The sequence below is a fragment of the Botryllus schlosseri genome, chromosome 12, assembly GCF_051294905.1.
Source record: "Botryllus schlosseri isolate E-star chromosome 12, Bs_hap1, whole genome shotgun sequence".
In the NCBI taxonomy this organism is placed as follows: Eukaryota; Metazoa; Chordata; class Ascidiacea; order Stolidobranchia; family Styelidae; genus Botryllus; species Botryllus schlosseri.
The window spans coordinates 11,383,707-11,396,372 of NC_137247.1; the positions used below are offsets into that span (position 1 = coordinate 11,383,707).

The following is a 12,666-nucleotide window of genomic DNA, read 5'->3' on the forward strand; positions in this document are numbered from 1 at the left end:
CATATCGATAACTAACCCAAAATGTTTAATTCGACACGTGACATCGAATATGGAAATAATATTCCGAGATTATTATCATGATAGAGCATATGTTCCCAGCCTTTTTTTACATGATGACGTACCCCCTCAAAACTAATTTTGCATAACGGGTACGGCGCAATTGAAAGACAAAACACAAAAAACTATGTATTTCTAATCTCAAGCATCATTTTACTGCGATGATGGAGCTTGCTGCTACTCCACAACAGTGTTGGGATCAAGTCACTACCTTCGAGTCACGAGTCATTTCGAGTCATTGTACATTTTGACTCGAGTCAAGTCAAGTCAATCGATTTTCAAAGGTGACTCGAGTCAAGTCAAGTCAATCGATTTTTGGAGGTGACTCGAGTCAAGTCGAGTCAAGTCAAGTCAAGTCACGAGTCAAGTCACAATTCAAGTCAAGTTGCCTGTTCGAAGTACCAGGCATGCTTACGTCATATTTTGCTAGCTGTCAGAAATAAAGATTGAGTGGTCATTGATTCTGGACTCATGAACGAATATAGAGTTAAATATAAACGCAAGAAGGCACTTTATTGCTCACATATACGTAGAAATGCTAAACTACATAAGTAATAGCATAGCCTCGGATTATAGTTACCAGCCAAAATAGAGAATAGAGAAACGAATTGATAAGATGCAATACATTACCCAGTTACAAATTGATACAATTCGGGCCTGCGCTAATGGCTGTGGACTATATAAACTATATTAGAATTTAATTTCAATAAAACGAGTTTGGTTAAATTAAGAACAGAGAACAAAAATAGACATTTTGCTATTAAATTACTTTACTATAGTAGTTTACGACAGCGTGAGCTGTAAGCTTCGATCACTTCGTTTCCGATCATATATTTGCGTGAGAACAATGGAGGTTCAGGAAAAAGCACAATCATTGAATGATTTGTCGCTCTCACAGGTTACACCAGCGTTTTGCGTACAATCCAAACATATGCAAGACACAATGATTTTTATCGACATCGATTGCTTGATGACTCGAAATTGACTCGTGAATTTTGCTCCGAGTCACGAGTCAATCCGCATTTCTGATACGCCGAGTCAAGTCAAGTCAAGTCATTTTAGCAAAGTGACACGAGTCAAGTCAAGTCATACGAAAAAGGTGACTCGAGTCTGACTCGAGTCAAGTCATGACTCGAGTCATCCCAACACTGCTCCACAAGTAGGCCTACATCTTGGCCTATTCATGGAAGTGTTTTGGAAAGACACACGCGTAAATTATTTCATAGCTTGCTTATCAATGTACAATGTATATGCAAAACACTGAAGATTGCAATAGCGCCAATCAAGTATAGCCTTCACAATAAGGAGATATGACACTGGTTCTGGCAGAACTATAACTCGAGATCAAGGCCTACCGTAAGCTACGTAGCGACTCTCATGACCGAGGCAGTAAAGAAACCGAAATTCACTACAGTTAATATAGATCAGTGGTTCTTAACCTCTTTTCCTCCAGCGCCCCTTTTCAAAAATTGCCTGGGTCTGGCGCCCTCTATTTTAAGGACTCTAGTAAAAAACAAGGAGTGAGTGGTCGAAGTCCGGTATAGGTCTTTTCGGGTTGGAACTTTATCATTGGAAGTTTCGCACAGGAATCTCGCCAAAGGACCACTCGAACAATTGACGATATATTAATTGTACGTGCTATATTCGGGATCATATCAAGGTTATTATTTACAACAATCATCGGGTACAGGCTCGTACCATTTGGTTAGAGTTAGAGCCCCATGTACTGTACACCCCTGCGATCGGCAATACGGGGAAGGTAATTGTATTGGACTTTGTTTTATTGCTTTGTTTGACTAGTACAGCAACTGAGAATGTGTTAGAGATCTTTGCTCAAATTGAATTTAGTATACTGCACCCAGCTTTTAACTTTAACATGAATGCATTCCAAACAAAGCAACCCATATTATATAATGTTCATGTGTGTTGTGGGTCACAAAACTAAACAGTATCATCCTTTATGAAACGATGAAGAAATATTCTTACGATTTAATTTTGTAGCTCTCAAATACAGGTATATTTAGTTAATAATTTTTACCGGAAAGCTTCAAAGCATCTTCAATGTGCAAGGGGCATCGCTCTCAAAAGTGATACAGCAGTGCCTCTTCGATTTCGACGGGATGTGCGCTGCAGGATGCATTACCTAGTTCGTAACATTTTGTGGAAAATAACCCGAGCTATAGCGTGACGGGAGTGTTTTAACGGGGAATTAGCGATCCAAAAGTATACGCGCAATTCGGTTTATATGGATTATAATAAACCACTGGATTCAGGGAAACATCGAACGTGCAAATTTCGCGCGGAGCGCGACGAAAAATTTGGGGATTTGTCGAATGGTAAATTTGCAATGACAAGTTAGGAATATATAGAACTGTTGTTCTACTAATAACCATATGCGCCGACTGCACCCTATACTGCGAGGCCATTGTTCTTCAGCGCCACCCTATCGCCACTTGAGGCCAACGCCCCCCACATCGCCCCCTGGTGGCGCTGGAGACAATGTTAAGAACCACTGATATAGATGGTGCGAGCAGGGCCGCAACTGCCGCAACTGCCGCACCCCAAACCCCCTAATTGGGGGCGAGCTCCAAGGGGGCCCGAAATTATGTCGTGAATTAGCGTGAATGATAGAGTATTTTTTGAAAATTTATGCAACTTTTTCAAAAAATTTTCGCGATTTCGTGTCGCCAGATATCTTGATTATTGGGTATTTTTCCCCCAAGAAAGAATATTATACGCACGATTTATAGAAATGGGCATTTCGGCGTTGGCCATTACCGCGCCACGACGCACCAAGACATATAACGTTTTAAGCCATTTAACATGCGACTCAAAGAAATGTGCCAGAACGATCCGCAGCGAGAAAACCTTGACCGTAAAGGACTGGCCTTATACTGACCGAAAACTTCGTTATAGCCTATATACATAATACATATAGGTTTAATTGTCCATATAGGCGCCTAAACGACTGGCGTGGAATGTTCCTGTCTTGGCAATCTGAATCCACAAGACAAATACCATCCCACAGGAAAAAATATATGCCAGTGAAGAAATAACAATCGGAAATCGTGTGATCTTTCAGTTTAGTACGTTTGGGCGATTCTATATTTTTTTGATATAACAGGAGGTCACGAAATAACATCATGTAACGAAGTATTACCATCTGGTCTGCCCGCCCGAAGATGTTATGTTCAATTATTATTTACGGGCTCTACAGTTTCAAAGGCACCTAACTCAGCTCTACCGGTAAATCTGATTACGTGAGCAGAGAGAACAAGAAATTGATAACAATATATATGCAATCCCCGATCTTATTGACCGATTTTATCACGAATTATCGAAAATTTTCGCGCCCGGCGCTGGCTCACTAAAAAGTACAACTATAGTTTCGTGGCAAAAGCGAACAACGTGAAGGGGGGTCAGTTTATCACCTTCTGGGAGCCAAAGACTCAAGTTTTTTTGAGGGGGGGGGAGCGGACGAAGTGCTGTTTCGTTTCTGCCAACGGGTATACGCTCGAACATGTTTAATTATCATTGAGAAGTCCTACCTTTTCAAACACACCTCACTCAGGTCTATACCGGCAAATCAGATTACGTGAGCAGAGAGAGGATAAAAATTGATAGCAATATATGTGCAATTCCCAATCATATTGACCCATTCAGTCATGAATTATAGAAATTTATCTCGCTTCGCCCGTTTAGGCGAGAAAAGCTGACTCACTATAAACGGACACCCAATATAACAGATAAGTAGCGGTAAAGAGCGTATATAGCCTTATGGGGATCTGGGAACCCAGGAGTTTGGTTTATCCCCATATGGGGGGCCCACGACCAACGTTTTGGGGGAGACCTGGCGAAGTGCTGTTACGGTCCTGGGTGCGAGAACATTATATAGGTTTGCAAAAGCATGGTGGTTTGAGCTTTAATAAACGCTGCATTAGGTAATCTCAAACTCTTTTCGCGTTTATCACCTAAACGTTAAAATTTCTGTCGCAGAAAATTGTCACGGCGCCAAAAAATGAAGTTCACATGGCTCACGTGCCCCGGTTGGATCGAGAACCCCTGTGCTAGAACATCCGAACTGCCGCCGGTTAGGATTGTTTCGCTCAAGTCACAGGTATTTAGCATATGGCATGATAGTTGGTAGGCCTATTCAAGTATAATTACGATTAACGTAGTAAATTTCAATTCAAAGACAAGTAAAAGTATAACTATTTCTGAGACATGCCGAAACTACTTAAAGTAAAAGTATAAAAGAAAATCTGAAAGTAAGCCTATTAGTCAGCAACTACGTAGCCTACTTTAAAAAATAATGTATATTTAGTCGAGTGCTTGCATATGCTTTTAGCAGTTTATCGGACGTGACTGCTTTTTAAATTGCAGGTTATGGTTATATCTTCGGGAGATCAAAAATGAATAAAGATATTGCAAATAGGTGAAATTTTAGAAAATAGGTTCATTTCAGTAAATGATGTTATAATAAATAAGATAAGCATAATTTGTAGAAATGAGTCTAACTGCATTCGCAATTATGAGGGAATGGTATATTCCTAGTAGCGCGAGGCCATAGGGATGCTCAAGACTGGGCATAACCTTTACAAATGTTATGCTTTAGGTAGGCTTACCATACGTCCACTTTTAGGAGGATTTGTCCTCTTTTTTGCCTTTTTTGAAAGTGTCCTCGGAGGACGCCCTTATGTCCTCTTTTTTGAAAATTTAGGTCAGATTTAGAGCAAATTGCGAGTGATATGCCGCAAATTAGCACAGAAGTGACGCTGCGGCGGGTATTTTGGAGTGAAAAACGGTGATTTGAGCTCTGAGCGAAAAGATGACCTTTTTTTCAGTCATCCACCAGGCAATGTGGAGAGAAAAACGGTATTTTGAGCTCTGAGCGGAAAAGATGACCTTTTTTTTTTAGTCATCCACCTGGCAATGTAGAGTGAAAAACGGTATTTTGAGTTCTGAGCGGAATAGATGACCTTTTTTTTTAGTCAACCGATCACAAAGTGGGAAAAATTCACCGGTTTTTGAGAATTCTACTCCGGTTTGCAAGTTGAAAATTTCTGAAAAAGTGTCCTCTTTTAGATTTCCAAAATATGGTAAGCCTGGCTTTAGGGATGTGCAGTTGTGCACTGTGCAGCCTGTAGTGGTAGCTCTATGGCGTCATTAGAGTGTCAGGATATTACATGTCCTTCAGTGCTGGGTATTCACTGAATAATGAATAATAAGTGCCTGAGGACTTACATGTCGTTACTACACAACTTTGGGACCTACCATTTCCGGGCAGGACACACCAATACACAGGATCATAACTGCAGCATCCCAAAACCACCAATTGGGGGGGGGGGGAGATCTCGAAGGGGGCCCAAAATTATTTCGTGAATTAGCATAAATTATAGAGTATTTTTTGAAAATTCATGCAACTTTTTCAAAAGTTTTTCGAGCTACGCGCGATTTCAAGTTACCAAATGTCTTGAGTTTTGAGTACTCTTCCCCCAAGAAATAATACGCAAGATTTATGGAAATGGGCATCATGTCGGCATTGGCCATTACCGCGCCACGATTTACCAAGACATATAAAGTTTTAAGCCATGTATGATGTGACTCCAAGAAGTGGGCCAGGACGATCGGCAGCGAGAAAACCTCGGCAGAAATCGACCGCCCTTATGTTGAAAGTAAACTTCTATATATATATGCAAAATACAAATAGGTTTAATTGTCAATAGGCGCCTAAATGACTGACGCCGAATATTCCTGTCTTGGCAATCTGAATCTCGCAAGACAAATTCCATCTTGCAGGAAAAAATTATATGCCAGTGAAGAAATACCAATTTGAAATCGTGTACGTCTTTTACTTTAGTGGCCTACGTTTTGGCGATTCTATATATTTCGATGTAGCAGACAGGAGGTCACTAAATAACATCATGTTACGGAGCCATACCAAAGGGCCCTACAGTTTCCAAGACACCTTACTCAACTCTACCGGTAAATCTGATTCTGTGAGCAGAGAGGACATGAAATTGATAGCAATAGATATGCAATTCCCTATCTTTTTGACCAATTTTATCATGATTTATCGAAAATTTTCGCGCTTGGCGCTGCCTCGCACTTTACAGCAAAAGCGAACAACGTGATTTGGTGTGGGTTTATCACCCTATGGTAGCCCAAGACCCAAGTTTTTTGGGGGGACCTAACGAAGTTCTGTTTTGTTCCTGCCAACGGGTAGCCTATACACCCGAAGGTGTTTAATTATTATTGAGGAGTCCTACCTTTTCAAACACACCTCACCTGTAAATCTGATTACGTGAGCAGTGAGAGGATGAAAATTGATAGCAATATATAGGCCTATCCAATTCCCGATCATATTGGCCGATTCAATCATGAATTATAGAAATTTTTCGCGCTTCGTGCGTCTAGGCGATAAAAACTGGTACAGTCAAAGGCGCCCAGACATGGGGTAATCGCGATTAGTAATCGTAATCGATTACGACGATTACAGCATTTTCAAGTAATCGTAATCGCAATCGATTACATTCGAAAAAAATCCGAAGTAATCGTAATCGTAATCGACTACTTCCCATATTTAATCGATTTCTTTGTGAAAGAACGATTACTTTTTATTTGTACAAGGACTATGACATGAACTGAACATTCATGAACAAGGAAGATGTATTATACCAGGTTCATGGTAACACAAACGTCTGATTTTTAAATGCCATTGTTCATTATTACGTCAGAAGTAGCCTATTAGCTTTGTAAGAACACCCGCCGTGCTGTATATATCAGGTTATCAACCCGTTCCACACGCCAGTACCCCGGAGCAGGATATTTAATCACCACTCTACCAAGTAACTTGTGTATTGATATTTGGTTATGCAAACGCAGTTTGACCGTTGCTGCTTGGCGAGCAGTAGGCCTATGTAGTACGTACGTACACCGGACAGAGATTTGAAATTTTGTACTCGTCAAATATAACATTACGGCTTCCACAACGAAGCAATCAAAATCAACAGTTGCTGATATATATCACAACCGAGCCGTTTTTGCCGTTTCTCGTAGCGGCAGCTTGCAGTACATTATCTGTATTATGTTGAAGGCAGAATTTTATGATCTCTTCATCTTATTCTCATATGACTCTACTTGAAACATGCGCTAATCGTTATTTCATAATTCCTTATTCGACATTGGGACCTGCCGCCATAGCCATGGGCTTATATATCATGTTCGCGTGGGTTGTAGCTAGAATCAGGACCAAAACAGCTATTCGTCCCCCACTCCAAACGTTAGTCTTTGGCCCCCACAGGGTGATAATTTCAAGTTGAAGAATGAATTTCGTCAAGAACATTGGTAAGCGCATTACACTATTATTCATTTTTATTCCTCTCTCTCTCTCCCTCTCTGCCCTCGATGGTCATGATTTACCTGTAGAGCTGGGGACACGTAATTCATAATTATAACGTCTGTTATCTTGTTATAATTACTTTAGTGTATGTTGTTAATTCGTGATTTCCGGTATGTTATATAATCAAAATATATTGTTGTATCCCTAACGTAGCAGACTAAAAGAAAAACTTTCGTGAGACGCACACACAAATTGTCATGTCCTTATTGCTCTGTGCGTGCCCGGGTGGCATTTGCATTGTGGGCTCGGATTGGAAGGACTGGACTATTAGTCACGGCCACCCAGCGCGGTTATTGACAATGGACACATACCCTAAGTTTCGGTCAAGGTCTTTCTTTAGTAGCACACTTCGTGAAGTCGCGTGTTGGTCGAAATTGCATTTGTCTTTTGGTGTGTCGTGGCACGGTATTGACTGAACCTAAATGCCTGTTGCTATAAATTAGGGTTGCATTTAAAACAAAAATTAATTTAAAACGAACATGTTTACAACATGCCCTTGTTTAAAACATTTTTTTTTATTTTTTTTCAAGCCTTGACGTCACCGATGTGGATTGACATTGACAATTTAAAATATAGGGTTAATATAGCTCCTATGTCGAAAAAACTGTAGGCCTACTATAACTGTTGAACCGACTATTTTGAGGGTTTCCAACCATCTCATATCGATGTACGTCGGCCAAATCGGGTGGTAATTGTGGAAAGCATTTACACAACTATGGCATAATTTTACAACTTAAAAAAACAAAAAGTATTCTTAAAGCCTTTTTTTAAACAATGTGTTTTAAACAACCATTTGTTTTAAACGCATGCCTACTATAAATTATGTATGCTTTTCTGTTGAGGGCGAGACGTATGCATTCCAAAATCAAGCTTATCCAGAGAGGCTTTTCAATTTAATTAAATCATTCGAGAATACTCTATAATTTATGTTGGTTTACGAAATACTCTTGAGTCCCCTCCGAGCTCGCTCCCCACCCTATTGGGAAATTTTTGGTGCGGCAGTCATGGACCTGGCAAGAATGCATTTGGTTGGGTGCGATAAATCGTCCTCTATAAATATGGGCAATGGGTACATTATGACGTAACAAGCAAATGACGCATCTTTTTTAAAGGAAGTTTGTTATCTCATTAGGCCTTTTCAGCGCAATCCATATATTGTCTTCCAATATAACTTCTGAAATGCAAAATAAATGTAATCGTGAGTAATCGTGATTACTTTTCCAATATAATCGTAATCGTAATCGACTACTTCCTGATTTTGCTGTAATCGTAATCGTAATCGTAATCGCGTCATTCGGAAGTAATCGTAATCGCAATCGATTACTTTCATGAAGTAATCACCCCATGTCTGAAGGCGCCCAATGTAAATGACAAGTATCACGATAAACAGCGGATAGGTTCGGTTCATCATCATGTGGGGGCCCAAGACCAACGTTTTGAGGGGGGCTGACGAAGTGCTGTTACTACGGCCCAGCCAATACATACCAAGTTTTGGCGACCAAGCGACTGTGCGAATTGATCTGCCCAAAATATCAGTACCGATAAAACTCTGACCCTATGACCGACCCATCGGTGTCGTTGTCGTACCACTATGTACTATCTCTCGCCAGGACGTAGCTTTTCTTACGTGGTCTTTACAAAAAAAGTCGCAACTCGCGAGAAAGACCCGATGAGGTAGTAGGCCTACTTGAGAATGAAAGTGATGATCATGAAATTACTTTGTTGCATTTGTATTTCTTAGTATAATATTTATATAATTTATTCTTTTGTGGTACTATGCCCGTCGCCAATTTTAGACAAGCACAGCAGCGTCGTACTGACGTAAAGTTTTAAATACATGATTGTTAAACTGTGTGGCCTATTTCTAACTCCAATGAATTCATGTGGCCCGCGACTCGTTTTGAGCTGGCGACCCCCGTACCTGGTCGTTTTCGACATCCACCAATCTGTCTTGGCATTGTACAATGCATTGTGTTCTGTCTTCTGAGCGTATAGGTCTAATGATTATAACAGTTCGCTGCAGAAAGACTGTCTGTGTGTTTGTGAATCGGGTAGGGCATTCATGTTATGATTTTAGAGAAGAAAGAGAGTCTGGGGACGAAGCTAAGGTGGGTTTTTGAGTGACCGACACCACCAAGTCGTAAAATTGCTTCCGATACTAGCAAAGTCACTTTGGATTCTAGTTCAGAGGTTACGGTCGACCGCAACTTCTAGTTTTGGTCACTCGACCGAATAAAACCGGTTCACCTGAAATTCCGGATACTTGCACTCGGCACTCTTCACGCGAATTTTGACTTGAAAGTAACTTCAGATCACCGTATTTATCGGCGTCGGTATATCTTCCAATATTGCTAATTGGTTTTTAGTTTGCCCCGGTTGATTACTATAATTTTGAGTTATGAAGATATATTGACTGCGATTTTTACGAAGAGGCAAACGAATATATAAACGGTGTGTGCGCGATATGTCCCGATTTGAGGAAAGCAGCAGTGGTTCAGAAGAAAGTGATTTTTCGGATGACTATCCATGGCAGGATGAAGTCGCCGAAGATGGAGGCATATTTTACGTGGAGGAGATGTCTAGTGGGGATGCGGAAGATGTTAGAAGTGAAATGAGCGCTACTCCTGTGTCAACTAGCATACCCAACAGGCCGAGAAAGCCAGCTCAACAATCTCAAAATTTGGCTACTAATAATTTCGTTCCGACAAAAACCGTCTTTGTATCGGTATATCCTCCCACCGCTTATGACATCAAATTCTCTTCATTGTTACGAGAGATGCTGGGCATAATATCTCTTGAAAACGAGGCAAATCGAGCAATGTCAAGTCAATTGGGTGGAAGATCTATCGTCGTGAATGCTTTGGTACCGGAAGGGCCAACAATGGACACCGATTCGATCGACATTGGAGACATTCTATTAGCTATAAACAATGTGGCTGTCAATCATTCCAACGTGGAACAGGTGCTGAATCGTGTCCCCCATAAAATGGAATTGCAGCTGACGATGATGTGTGAAAAATTACACCCGTCCCGACATTTGAAGAACGCCGACCGACAGGAAAGTCTTGGTTCTAATCTTCCTTTATTTTCGAACATTTCTAAAAGCGGCATCGAGAATGGAGGCGCAGTGTTCTATTTGACTTTGAACGTTGACTCTGAAACTGCCGGAAGCGAGGAGGACATACTCTATATGTTTCCGAGAGACTCAAATGTCAGCAAATTCAAGTCCACGCGCGGAGTATTTTCCACCTTAGCGGACGTGTCCGTTGACGCGTTTGGCAGTGAGATTATATCATCTGCAATGTTGTGTAACGATAAAGTGAGTTACTGCATGTATCATCGCTCAGGATCCGAGGTACTAGTCATTTGCACACCGCCCTCATCTCACATATTGCCTATCCACAACATGATGATACACAGCATCGTCAAACTTCTCAAACTCATATACAACAACCTATCCAGAGCTTTCGAGGCGAAAAATTGGCGGCATCTCGATCACATTTTTAATTTGTACCTTTCCTGTCTGTATGACACTGGCAGTCCGCCGGGAGGTTTGGAAACAGTGTCTCTTAACGATGAATTAACGAGAGACATTGATTGTTCTCTCACTGAATACGAGGCGTCTGATTTTGATGACGGATTTCACAATCCGGCTTTGAATCGTCGAATTTTCTCAATTGTGGGAACCTGTCTGTTTTATCGTGACGTGCTGATCGCGTCGCATGTATCGCCGAGTCATGTTAACGATTTTCATGTGTTTTGCCAGTGTCACAAATTGTTCAGCGTGTCCGACGGTGGTCGTATTTTGATTTGGCGTGAAGTGTATCCGAACGTAGATAAGGTTTCCAGCGCTCGGCAAGTTTTCAAAGAGGCCGAAGGGAGACACTTTTACCTATTAATCGGCCTGAGAGGGTTTATATTGTGCGTGCTTTTAAAATGCAGGAGTCACTCTTCGTCCCCTCGATGGAAGCCGGAGCCTCCTACGATTTACATCAATCATGGCACTGCCGTCATTCTCAATTTGGAAAGTTTGGGTATTTTGCAGAAACTGAAACAATTTCTGCAGCAGAACTCTCCATCACTTAACTCTACAATAAAACCGAGTAAATTCGTCAACACCCCGTTCGTGTCACGATTTTTATCATCATCAACCAATCCAGCTCCGGTCAAGCCCGTGCTTAAATCGTCCTTGACTAGAAACGGCTTGTCCTTGTATTTCTTGCAGTACCCTGATTTCGCAGGGGCCTTTGTTAGAAATGCCGATAATGCTTCTGGCACGCCTCAGCAACCGCCGAGCGTCACCCTGATTAAAAATTTCAATCGCACAGCTTTGGTGTTTCACAATCGATGGAAATCGCTTATTGCAAGGAAACCTCACTTAAATACATATGAAGAAGGTGCATTGTTTGATATGAGAGATTCCAATAAACCCTCCTCGCCTTGCGTATCTTATTGGATTATTGGGAGATATTGCAAATCTAAATATCCCAGGGAATTTTATATCTGTTATCCTGATACTGTAAGTCAAGACGCGGTGGAATTAGCGTTCAAAATGGGCTTCTGTTATCACGATAATGTGATTTCTTAAAGTGTTAAATTTCTGTTATCACTCCCTGTCAGTCTCAAATATACAGTGTACTACGAAAATCCTTTCATGTCAACTTCAAATCCTAATTATGCGGGCTGCTTACCTCCTGAACAATCCGTTTCAATGTTATTGTAGATACAACTTGACCTGACTTATAAATTCAGCGCCCAAGTTCACATACATCTTATCTTAGTATACTCAAGTCTGCTAATATGTAGTCCTACACATTTTCTGCTGAAATTACTGTAACGCTCGTATGTATATTGTTCCATATTACCTGACCAGCGTAGTCATGCTGTTGCAAATGTACTGTTTGCTTTGTTTGATACAGTATATTTTTGGACCTGCCATTAGCATATGTCGACTTTTAGTATTTTCATTACTAAAGTCCTTGGAGAAATCGTAGGGTGTAGTGAGTTTTTATACACTTTCGCTTTTGTGCCTATCTTGTAATTTGTATTGATGCCTGGAGTGTGCCGCAGTTAAAATATTCATAATTATGTAGAAAACATTCATATTCAACGGTACCTAGCAGTGACACATGTATTTGCACCCTCATAGACTTGCAATTCCTCTGTTTAATAATTTTTTACGAATATTTTTGTAGCTCACTCTTGTT

The 12,666-nt window shown here is 40.8% G+C and overlaps 2 protein-coding genes across 2 annotated transcripts in view; both read left to right on the top strand.

Moving 5' to 3' along the window:
• Positions 1-12,666, top strand: part of LOC145451896 (uncharacterized) — a 102,201-nt gene that overhangs the window by 33,969 nt on the left and 55,566 nt on the right. The window lies entirely within an intron of this gene.
• On the top strand, positions 9,725-12,654 carry LOC145451852 (protein inturned-like). Its single transcript, XM_080330076.1, has one exon. It carries the CDS (start codon positions 9,924-9,926, stop codon positions 12,045-12,047), a length of 2,124 nt encoding a protein of 707 aa, XP_080186202.1. The 5' UTR covers positions 9,725-9,923; the 3' UTR covers positions 12,048-12,654.